At 40.0% G+C, this 12207-nt stretch overlaps 1 protein-coding gene across 1 annotated transcript; it reads right to left on the bottom strand.

The window, feature by feature from the left end:
• Positions 1-11106, bottom strand: LOC105901355 (coagulation factor XIII A chain-like). Its single transcript, XM_031581239.2, has 14 exons — positions 10601-11106; positions 9898-10074; positions 8949-9194; positions 8615-8733; positions 8210-8317; positions 7062-7239; positions 4558-4696; positions 3871-3980; positions 3637-3725; positions 3398-3551; positions 1464-1739; positions 1017-1177; positions 683-819; positions 1-355 (listed from the first exon to the last, which is right to left on the bottom strand). Exons 1-14 carry the CDS (start codon positions 10701-10703, stop codon positions 214-216), a joined length of 2139 nt encoding a protein of 712 aa, XP_031437099.1. The 5' UTR covers positions 10704-11106; the 3' UTR covers positions 1-213.
• Positions 11107-12207: the final 1101 nt, after the last annotated feature.

Raw genomic sequence — 12207 nt, 5'->3', positions numbered from 1 at the left:
TTATGAATTTTATTGCGTATAATTTGCAAACAAACAGAGTGGCACAGGTTGATTAGCATATGAGTTAAACGTATACAAGGGATCTTCTTTTGATTGCTGTTTTCAGGGCTGTTTTAAGGCTGGGCATAGAAGTTTAGCATGGCACAGGTTGATTAGAATATGAGTTAAACGTATACAAGGGATCTTCTTTTGATTGCTGTTTGCAGGGCTGTTTTAAGGCTGGGCGTTGAAGTTTACCATGCCGCAGACCTGTGAGAGCTGAGGGCAGTTCAAACAGCCTTCCACTCTCCCTTCTCCAGGCTCATCAGGGACAAACGACTCGACCCATGATAAAGAGGCACCAGGATCGATAGCACTGCAGAGAGAGAGAGAGAAATACATGTAATTTTCATTTCCTTACAGTTTGGTAAACAGAAACAAGTCTCTGTAGGGGTCCTTTCCATGTTGTCAGACACTTATAATAACATTATGAGCCAGTGGCGAAAGCAAGTGGTTTACTTCGACACTCAATATTGGATCAGTTTCGATAATTTGTGTCCCTAGTAAATATTTTGACCTAAAAAGATGGGAAAATAGGACCCAAGTCAAAAAATCCTGAATTGAAAGTTTCATTTATGTGCAATCTAGTGGTAAAACGCATGGTATTTGTGTAAATGTTAAATGTGTTTAGTTTTGTGCTTACTTGTAATATTGGGTTTTAAATCCCATCTCACCAGGGCCCTCCATGCGTAGCCCCACTTGTGTAAGCGTGATGTTGAAGACGTTGGTGAACTCCAAGGTGACAGACATCTCCTGGCCCACCCTTACCTTATCATCAATCTATACGGCAGATACATTAACTTTAATACATTTTTCTTCTTTACTTTCAAATGCACATGAATAGAAACAGTACATTTTCTGTTCACGCTTGGATGAAACACCATATACTCATGGGTTAGGAATATTTCATAAACAAATATTTGTGCAAACAAAAAGTGGCTGAATACCCTAATGAGTAGATTGGTAGATGTGCAAACCTTAAAACTTAGAGATGGGACTTCCAGCGTGACCACTCTAGCTGCTGTCACAAACTGACTGTTTTCTTGGATTTTGCCCACACAGGTGAAGCTGAGGCTGCCTTTGTCCACCATATACTTCATATACTCAATTGCCAGGATCTCGATGGTCACCTGTTCAGCTGCAGAAGATTGGTGGCACAAGAGACAAAAATCACTTCATGGTTATCCTTAAATTTGCCTAATAGTTGACATCTATTGTGAGAACTAAAATATAAAGATATTAGACTATGATAATTGGGCTGTAAGATATTATATAAAGGTTTGGCTACTGGGTTCTTAGAAAGGGAGCTTAGTTTATAAAGATACATTTCTCCCATCTCATCACATCAAGTGATAGATAGCCATTACAACTTTTATAAACATATGTGTCTACCACATTCAATAAGAAACAAATGCCCTGCTCACTCCTTAATGGCCCTAGAGAGACAGTCTGTCTGTCCTCCTTGAAGGTGCCGTTGCTGACACCGGTGTAGTAGGTGACACTGCAGGTTGTAGTCAGTTGAACAGTCTGCTGTTCCGTGCTTGTGTTCTTAACTTCAAGGATCAGGGTGAAGTTTTGTGCCAGCTGCACAGCAGGTACCACCATAGCAATCGTCACATTAGTTGGCTGGAGGGTAGAACGGTATCCTACACAACCTAAGTTTGCTGCCCGTTCCATGGCTGCACGATCAGAGGCACTTCCTGTGTGTTGTGGTAAAAAAGTTATTGGAAGGTACAGAATAGAATTGGTTTTTGGTAGAGATGTGCAGCTTTGATTTAACTCCCATCTAAACATTGGGATCTATATGTGGTTCCCATTGGGATCTACAGTATATGTGGTTCCCATCTAAATATTGGGATCTATATGTGGTTCCCATTTCATTCAATTGTTTGAGTTGGAAGAACATGATACACTTGGTGATGGTGTCAGCAGTTGCAAGATTACTGTCTGTTAGGGAATTTTCTTTTGCTACTGTCCCACAGCAGAGGTGTGGTTCCGTGCCTGGCTTGTTCGGTGCCTGATTTGTGTTTTCTTTTTTTCTTTTAAATCAGTCAGAGCAATAAAAGCAGAGAGCCCCACGACTGCTTGTGGCATCAGTCAATCATCATCAGCTAACATAACTAAACGTAACTCAAATAAAATTGGGCTACAGACAGTGCATGTTGTTCTGTGTTGGAGGGCCTGTACGAATCCCAGGTACAGCATGCGACACGTGTTGTGGCTGTTGCCAGCCAGTTGTGCACTGTGGCCATATTACCTCCTGTTAATTGTGACCTTTGCCCACTAATGCCGATGGCTGTTAAAACATTGTTCCTCATCACCATAACCATACTGTATAAGTACTTATACACTATAAGGCAGCCCAGCTCTGCCCACTCACTTTGTCTCTTTTCTTCCCCTCCTAGTCTAGACTGTTTCTGCTTTGGGATGCTGCTGTAGTCTCTCCACCTGATCTACTTGAAGAAACCCTCGGCCCACATGTACCCATCCCCACCATACTGTCATGCATTAATTCTACCCCGCTCATGATACATACATACATGATACATACTCGGTTCTAGCCTATTTACCCGTAATGTAGATAAGTGCCACCATGAACAGCCTTCTGTGTCATTGCTTTACTTACATTTGTAATAGTAACCTTATGAGCATACTGTATACCCACTAAGCCGTATTGTATTGTCACATGATCAAATAGAGACTTGACATTGGACAACAACATACATATTACCCAGCAATCCTCATTGCTAATCACAAAAATACCAAAGAAATTAAGAACTTCTTCATTTCATTGAACAGTTTTTTGATAGTTTCTATAGTGTATGTAGGATAAGCATATGATTTTGTTATAAATTGCTACTTTTCCCCAAAAAATAATAACAACCATGACTGAGATAAGTTTGCCTTTTCAAGAGTATATATAGCATTTGACACTACCATCAGCTTAAAAACAAAGCGTATTTGAACAGAAGCATATCTGAGAAAATTTGACTCTGTACTGAGGGCGGCCATGTCGAGAGTCGCTCTCGCTGTACTTGGAGAGGAGGGGCCTGTGGAGCGACACGTGTATATCTTTGGGCCCGGCTACGGGCCCCGACACCCCACGGGCCCAGGTGCAGCTGCACCTACAGCAGCCCCTATAGTTACGCCCCTGCGCTGAAGCATGTGAAATGTATTTGAAATAGGTTTTCTGCTCCCTGCTGGCACTCAAAATGCAGCCCATAGCATATCTTAGTGGTCTATATAGGCCTACTGCTTATAATAATCAGCTACCTCTATTTTTGTGACGGTGACGTCATACAAAATTGCCCCACCAGAAATTTCAGGCTAAAACCGCCACTGCATTGTTTGAACTCACCCTCTTGATTTTTGTAGGTAAGTGTGATGTCTTCAAACATATTTAAACCAACTGCTTTTGTATAGATCTTTTTCCCTACATAGGTCGTGTCCACTCGTACTATCTTCGACTGTCCATACTGGTCGGTGCTGTGGTATACTACATTACTGTTCACCTGATGAGGAAAGAAGCGTTTTAGATAAAAGGAGAGATCTCTGAAAGGAAGGATTAGCAATTCTAAAGTAGAATACATTTTTTACCTCTGCAAAGACAAACAGGCCATCAAAAGGCAAACACAGTTCTCCCTCTTTGATGGCTTTAACAGAGGTTGGGCCACATCGAAATTGTCCTGAAGGAGAGTGAAAAAAAATATTATATTTCCATTATATATTTAATTTTGTACTTGCCTTAGTCAGTATTTAGAGTGTACATTTCTGATAACGGTATTCTAAAATACTGGTGAAAGTAAAAAAGTAGAAAAAATAAATACACACCTTCACTGATTTCTTGAGGTGTGGCATCCACCACCTGCCAGCCCGCAGCATTCCATCTTTCAGGCAGGTCTCTCCTTGTCGTCCAGATCTCATTCCAGCAGTGGTAATTCCTTTAGATACAGATACAGTTCTAAAATGAGCTCTGTGTACACAGTAGATAAATAGCATCAAAGGACATGCTGGCTTAGTAAGGCCCTCCAAGCTTACAAGACCCTCCAAGCCTTTCTTTTTAACAAATTAAACGACCGAACGACACCATAGTTCTGCCATTTTCAAACCGTCAGAGACAACACCAAACAATCTGATAGGCCGCTGCCGAGGAAAAACGCTCCTCATTTGCATAGGATTAAACTTTCCTCGCTTAGCCCAAGTCGCTCTTCTACAAGAAATTAATGGGATTTAAAATTTCGCTGCTGTCGCGTCGCTGGCATGTGTTCGTGCCGTTAGTGTTTGCTGTAGCGGGGTTCAGGCTCTGGGTTCTGTAAAGCGCCTTGAGACAATTTCAATTGTTATTGGTGCTATATTAATAAAACTGAAGTGAATTCAATTGAATATATTTAAGGTTGAGCAAGCCATTCCACTGTTTTGCATCACCCTGTAATCTTTGCAAACAACTGGTCTAATTGGATACAATGAAACACAGCATTGGCCATGTGTCAGCAGACTCATTCTATGTAATGTTCTCACCACACTGAGTCTCGAGTGCGAAGCTTGTCCATACTCCCATTTTCATCCACATAGATATCAGTCTTTATATTTCCACCGTTGTCATGGGCAGAGCTGTAGTTGGTGATCACCCTGGATGGGATCCCCAGAGACCGAAAAACTGAGGAGGAGAAGTAGCACATAGAAAAGAGATGCTGAGATATTTGGATCTTTTGAAATTATATGTAGCCTTTGCCAAATATAACCTCTTGAGGAGGTATATTACTGACAGACTCCAGGACCCATGGCTTTAAGCGTCCTTGCTCCCATGCCCACGTGCTATTCCCATAGATTTTAGCATCTTTAGCCTTTTTGTTTAAAACCAGAGAGCTAAGTTCCAGACACCTCAACGACTTGCCCTGCAGTCACCTGCAAAAATACAGTTGATACTGCTAAAAGCTAGCTGATGTACTTCATCTAAATATTTGGAAGCATTGTACTGTAAAAGCTTTTCTTACATAGTTATGGGGTTTCTACCCTGAAACACAAAACTAATGGCCGTGTAGGAAGGAGAGGTGTGCTCGTGTCCCTTTCCTTAACCATATAGCCTACCTTCAAAGGAAGAGGGAGAGTAAATACATGATTATCAAATAAATAGGCCTAATTAAGTCTGCAAATAATGATTGAATTAGATGTGTTTCAATATTATTTTCATTTGGGACAGGAAGAAGGGAGGGGGACTTTGATTGCTGACTCTAGATTTGGTATTCAATATATTCAATCAATATATTCAGATATTGCTTATCTGGTATCATAGGTCTATGTGCTTAGAAGAAAACTAAAGCTAATTAAAGCTAATATCCTCAGTTATAAACACTATTGGGCAGGGGCGGAGATCCCATTTCATTGTGGGGGGGGACAATACATGGTCAAATTTCAGAGAGTAATTCCGGGGGGGGGGGACATGAAAAAATTGCTTTCAGGAGAGGTAGCATAAACTGCTAAATACCGAATTCTCTTATCACATTTACAAACAGAAATTCAAAGTAATTTTAGAATTCTCTAAACAGCATTAAATGTACTAACACGAAATATCTATTCACAGACAAATAATGTCCAAAGTTCAAGAGAACTTGATGCTCAAAATAAGTTATAAAACAGCTCGACAGGGAATCGAACCTTTTGATTACAATACGACTTCTCTACCTCCTGTATCGATACCACTGTCACACCATGTTACAATACCAGCATAGTTCATCGACCTTACAAAAAGATGACATTAATTTACCTTCAGTTAATTTAACTGATCTGGAGAGGCACTGAGATGTAGACCTACGTTTATTAACTAGCATGAACCTGCCCCTGACAGGACAGTGTCCTAGACTGTCTAGCTAGTTATAGTAACGGTGTTAATTACGGGCAAACGTTCACGTCCATTATTAAACGTATGTATACTTGTGCATATCGATTGGAACTTCGAAAATGGAGTTTAGAAAAAACTTCTTCTTTACATGTTCTTACTGCATTCGAGAATGAGGTAAATCTCTTTACATATCGTGTATCATAGCGGCAGCGACAGGGGACAGAGGAGGAAACAGTCTCACAATCTGACCGTGTGTAGGCTACTGGGCTGATTAACTGAAACACAGAGCTGCCGGTAGCCCCGCCCGTTGGAAACAGCATGTGAACCAAACTTTGAGGAATAGGTGGAACATGATTTTTCAACACTTAAAAAACACATTGTTTTACGTCTATAATTAGCACCGCTTGTGTCGTCGTATTTTTATTTCATATTACTATATTTAAAAAAAATATATATATATATATTGTTTCCAATGATTGTTAGGGGGGACAACTTTATGGTAGATCTCCACCTATGCTATTGGGTAAATTCTGCTGACTCAATATGGGGTAAATGCTTTTATGCAAGGATGCTGTTACACCAAGGAAACAGCAACAGAAGCATTTGGCTTATTAATCCATTTTGTCCTTTTTAGATGTCATTTATAGGATTATCTAAATAACTAAGCAATGTTTTCTAACTGGGCATAGGCACTGAACATGCACTTTAAGTTCAATGATATATCAAATCCACTCCCTGAATGTTTATGCTACAGGCTAGTTGACTGACATTTGTGTAAGCAGGCAGTGTTCTGACCAAGGTGCCACACAGGCATACATGTAATATGTAGGCTAATTCCATAGTAAGATTACAATTAAACCTGAGGGGGCGAAAATATTATCCAAGGGGGCTCCCACAAACATTCCTATATTAAAGCTAGGTGTTCTGGTAAACAATTAGCATTTTTATTCATTCATTTAGAGAACCTGTTTCTCTAAGTTCTTTTTAATCCCCAAAAACTGGGTCACTGTCAGTACATGAGGAATAAATTATGTAATTCTGAAATACTATAGTAATCTAGAAAATGCATGCCGGTTCCTGGATGTGTGTTTTGTTTGTTTGGTTGTCCGTGTTGAATTTCGTTTTATAAATTGTGTAAAGTTTCACAACAGAAACAAGAGATGGAGTCAGTTCTCAAACTCACAGGTATTCAACACGCCAGCAAACACCAAACACTGTCCAAAAGACACAGGAACGCCGCTCTGGTGGTGGTACTTCAGAAGGATCTCTGCGCTGCCAGTCCAGGAGTCGGGCGCTGTGCCCATGCTATAGTCATTACTCCAGTTACCCACCACCACCCCGTTATCATCCTTAGAGTTGATCTGTGCAAGTATATTATGTCATCAGATTTAAAACATGTTAACAAACAATCATAATTGAATGGCGACTAATTCAAATAATTGATCATTTACATTATTATGTACCCTTTCATATCATATGACAGAAACAGCAACAACATTCAGTATGTAGAAGAGGAAGAGTGCACTCAAATGTTCATTGTGCTGTGAAATGATGGCCCTATTGTATTTGTGTCTGTCAGCTTTAGTGGCAAAAGGAACAAAACACAAAAAAGGATGTACAGAAAGGAACAATCCCAGATCGTTTCATCATCAGGCAGTGTAAAATGATGAAACTTTTGACCTTGCCTGACCTCACCACTGGTAACCCGAAGTGAATTTATGCTTTTTCTATGTCCCATTTCATGACATTTGTAAGAATGGTATAAGAACTATATAGTTTTATAATTTTTGCCCGGCAGAATTGCCTTCACCCACCTTCTAACCCTGAATGTCTAACTACACATCTGACAGCTTCTCCCTATGTTATTACTGTAATTGCATAGTCTTTCTGTATTAATGACAAGCAACAATGTCAATTCAAAACCATGTCTTCAGTTTTGTGCCATACAACCATAAGCCTGATAGGTCTATACGGTGTTCTAAGTGGAATTGTGTGGCTGACTCTACCACACAAAGGGTATTCCACAGCCCTACAAAGGTTTTGCACTGAAAGAGTGATTCTATATTGATGTTGATCACAATGAAAGACTATTGTGTAATAATGAATAATGAGTCAAAGGAGATGTGCGTTAGGAGTATTAATAAAGGGTGGTTATCTATCTATCTATTAAGGTCAGGGACTCAGGGTTCATTGTTGAAGGACTTTTTTTTAGATATTTTTTTTTATACAAAATACAGCCTGAAGCTAGAAATATTTCGTAAACAGCCAACTCTGAAAGCACATATAAATCCTGACATTATTAAACATCTGAGAAATCCAGGTCATACTTACAATTGCAGATCCCCTCCGGGCTACATTAACAGCATATCTTCTGTTATCCAGCGGCATGTTAGTTGAGTTCAGGACAAAGAAACAGGCTTCCAGAACACCACGTTTGTGCTGCTCAGGAGTATCACTTGCTTTAGAGATGCAGACTACATTCAAAGATTGTGTAGGGCATGATCAATACAAAACCTACAATCCATTTCTTAAATATAAATGAAAATGAAAATTGTGGTGAAATGCATTTTAATTCTTCACCCAATTCCATTACAGTTAATGTACAGTCATCCGCAGTAAATTAAAATACATTTGATTCAGCTCCATTGACCCTTAAAAGTGGTACTGAACTGAATACTGATACTGAACATCAAAACAAATGATAATAACATTGTGTCATGGTTCTCTGTTTTTCACCTGTCCATAGTTCCATGGCCTCTGGGTCACATTTTCAGTTTCTCCATTGTAGATTACTCCCTGTTCATTGAGAACGTACTCTGTCCTCTGACTTTCGTTATTTAAGAAGACGCCATCCTCTATAACAAAAGACAAACAGTGTGTGAATATAGCATTGCGGAAAACTAAGAGTATTGAAGTGCTCATTGCTTTTTTCATTTCTTTTATGATCTGGTGTGACATTAAACTTCCACGGTCACAATTGTGATGAATATTTTAGCTGTACTTAAAACTGTGTAATGTAATGTAATGATACATTACAGCTAAATATTGACATGCTGTCATTGAATCTTACCTGGGCACCATGTATTGAACAGGATGTAAAAGTCTGTGTTGGGGTCTCTCTTAGTCCGAAATTTTCCCAAAGGCGTCACCACGATAACATTGAAGCAATACATTCCCACAATGCAGTCTGCTAAAGGTTTTATGTCCACAGTTACTGTGTTACCGTCAACAGTGTTCCTGGTTTCCCACTTATTCCCAGTACTATCTCCTAGATTCAGCGAGATGTAAGTCTCCTTGTCAGAGAGGAAGTTATCACCTGTGGAAGGATAAGGCTAGGCATTCAAATTAATTTGCATTCTTTCAAAGGCATTTACATTTTTTTTTATGATTTCTTAATGTAGTGATCGTAAAAATCTGTGACAGTAACTAAAAGTAAAGGACAGCCTAAAATGAGCATTAGATATTTGATACAGCAGCTGAATCACAAATGTCTACCCACAATTCGACCAAGCTGGGCCTAGACATCATTCTATCGTAGACAGAACTATCCTAGTTCATCATACAAATGTTCATGAAACAGGCACTGTAGTCTGACCCTGTGAACTCTATTCCAGTGTAGCCTACTCAAGATCCCAACATAAAGTGAACTTTATTCCAGTGTAGCCTACTCAAGATCCCAACCCTGTGAACTATATTCCAATGTAGCCTACTCAACATCCCAACCCTGTGAACTCTTTTCCAGTGTAGCCTACTCAACATCCCAACCCTGTGAACTATATTCCAGTGTAGCCTACTCATCATCCCAACCTAAAGTTGTCCTTTTCAGTTCATCAGTCAAATGCTCATCATAAAATTCAAATATAAATTTAAATATAAAATATACGTTGAATTATTTTCATATTTTTAAAATAGTATTTAGTCAAAATGTGTTTAAAAACTGTATGCTAAGCAGTCAAGCACTGTCAGAAATCTCCCTTTGGGCTGCTTTTCACAAGATGCTGCAAAACAACGAAACTTACCAATTGTAAACTCCAAGATGACCTTATCTGTTGGAGTGTACGCACGGTCGAAAGTGACAGTCAGGGTGAACACCTGACCCCGCCGTATGATGAGGCCATCATGTTTAAAGGAGTTGGTCCGATGTGCTGCTTTGTTCTGGTCCTTGTGCAATTCCACACTCTGCACTACCAATTTATCTGGAGATGAAGAATATAATAGAAGAGTAAGGTTCCTCAGCAAGGCCATGAAGGTGGTTAGACCCATATTACAGAACAGCTGACTGGCTCTAGTACTTCTGGGTTCCTAAGAGTATCCTAAGACAGTCATTATAGGCTACTTTCAATTTATGCAAGCTCTCCTTCTTGTAATTCACCCAGAGTGGAGCTGTATAGAGAGGGGTGCAGCAGGCTCTAAACAAATTAATTTTAACATTATATGTACAGTGGTGGAATTTTCTAACCAACATGTTAGCTTGGACATAGAGCAATCTCCTCTGTCTGAACATGTCGGCATCATCCTCCAACGTGTCTGTGATAATGTGCCCTAAGTATTTGGTACTATTGGACACCCCCAGAGCTTGCCCAGAAAGATGAAAGGCAGGGAACTTAATATCCATGTCCTCCTTAGTTCTACAGACCATTACCACGCTCTTCTTGGCATTATATTTAACATCAAAATCAAACCCATAATTAGTGCAGATGTTAAGTAGCTGTTGAAACCCACCTGTTCTCGGGGATGGTAAAGCTAGGTAGTCTCCATACATAAAGTGGTTGACCAGGGAATCACCTATCATAGAATAGAACAGACTTACACACATAGCTCTCATTAAATTAATGAATAATTGATATGGCAGTACTGTTTATTATGTTTTGTAGTAAGTTATGAATTGACAATGACAATGAAACTGACAGTATTATATTGAACATCTCATTATCGTGTTGTGAAGTTATTAGACAAACAAATGTATTTTTCGTAGCTTATGTTTAGCACTGTATTACCATATGCTGGTACATTATTGGAGAAAGTGAGAAGGTGGGCATCCCCTGTTGAATTTATCACACATTGCTACTGCTAAGAAATGATCAATGGATAAGATATTCTCTTTAAAAGCATCCCATAGACCAATTGAAACAGGCAATTCCTTATTCTATCAAACATGACTAAATGCAAACACATTTCAAATACCAGGGCACTGATTTCTTAAATTGAACGCGCGTTTCTTTGACACCTGAATTTGCATACATCAGTGTTTCTCAAACTTTTTCAGACCAAGGACCACTTAGCCAATAAAATAAAACTTGCGGATCATCTAACGAAATAGTATATCCCCGGAACAACAGGCCTCTTACCCAGACCTGGCGCCAGACAATTGTTAGCGGCACATGATTTTCGGGGGTGGGCTCTCCTTTTTTACGTACCGGTAGGCTAGTTATAGATATGACAATGCGCTAGGCAAAGCATCTGGAACCCTGCTCCATGCGTGACTTGGTTAAGTTACAAACTATAGTTCGCTCACAGCCTCATACTCCCATCACACAACACAACCAATAAACACAACGATGCGCATACCGACCACGCGACCGCAGTAATTCACTACCAACAGTAGGCTCGCCGACTGGCATTAATATAGCCATCCTAGTAGTCAACTTTACATAATTAAGAGTTGTCATTATCCAACGTCACACAACACAGAATATAGTTATCATCTTGCTGTCTCTGCAGCGGGAGAAAAAAACGCTGTTTGAATGCAGCTCCGCGGCGGGATGATGCCCAATTGCGGCTGAACTATCTCGCCGTTGCACCTTCTCCTTGTCTGTGTCAGAGGCTTTCTCATTTCATTTTCTTTTCATTGTCCCTGTCTTAAGCCACAAATCCATTACCTTGTTAATAGATTAGGCAACTATTTAATAGATTAGGCTACTTCTGACTGTGTTCTCTTCGTTCTGAGTTGTATGTTAGAAATGTCGCAATAATTTACTTTTGGCCGTGGCGGACCATTACGGGGCACTGGCGACTGGCATACATAAACGCCACGCCAGCTCCTTATAAGGACATGCAACTATAGAGACGTGTGCAGAATACACAGAATCCACAGGCAACGCGAAAGCAACTTGAGACTGATCAAAATCTTGTCTAAGCAGAAAGCGAACACCGGTCTGTTAGGCCGTCTAGTGCATTTTAGAATACTACTCTCACACGGTCAGCGTGGATTCTGCTCGAACTTTACTGGAGCGACTTTCAACATGTAACCATCAGGTCTACAGACCGTATGCCTAGTGCATTCTGGGTAATGCAGTTCACTTAATCTGCACATAACAACACACGGTCCA

The sequence above is a fragment of the Clupea harengus genome, chromosome 15 (assembly GCF_900700415.2).
Source record: "Clupea harengus chromosome 15, Ch_v2.0.2, whole genome shotgun sequence".
In the NCBI taxonomy this organism is placed as follows: domain Eukaryota; kingdom Metazoa; phylum Chordata; class Actinopteri; order Clupeiformes; family Clupeidae; genus Clupea; species Clupea harengus.
This window is presented reverse-complemented; position numbering and strand designations above follow the sequence as displayed.

Coding starts and splice junctions, on each gene's coding strand:
- LOC105901355 (XM_031581239.2), bottom strand. CDS start 10,703: ATGAGAGCTATGTGTGTAAGTCTGTTCTATTCTATGATAGGTGATTCC. Junction 10,075..10,600: donor TTTACCATCCCCGAGAACAG/GTGGGTTTCAAC, acceptor CTTCATCTCCAG/ATAAATTGGTAGTGCAGAGT. Junction 8,318..8,614: donor GGCCATGGAACTATGGACAG/GTGAAAAACAGA, acceptor ACTCCTGAGCAG/CACAAACGTGGTGTTCTGGA.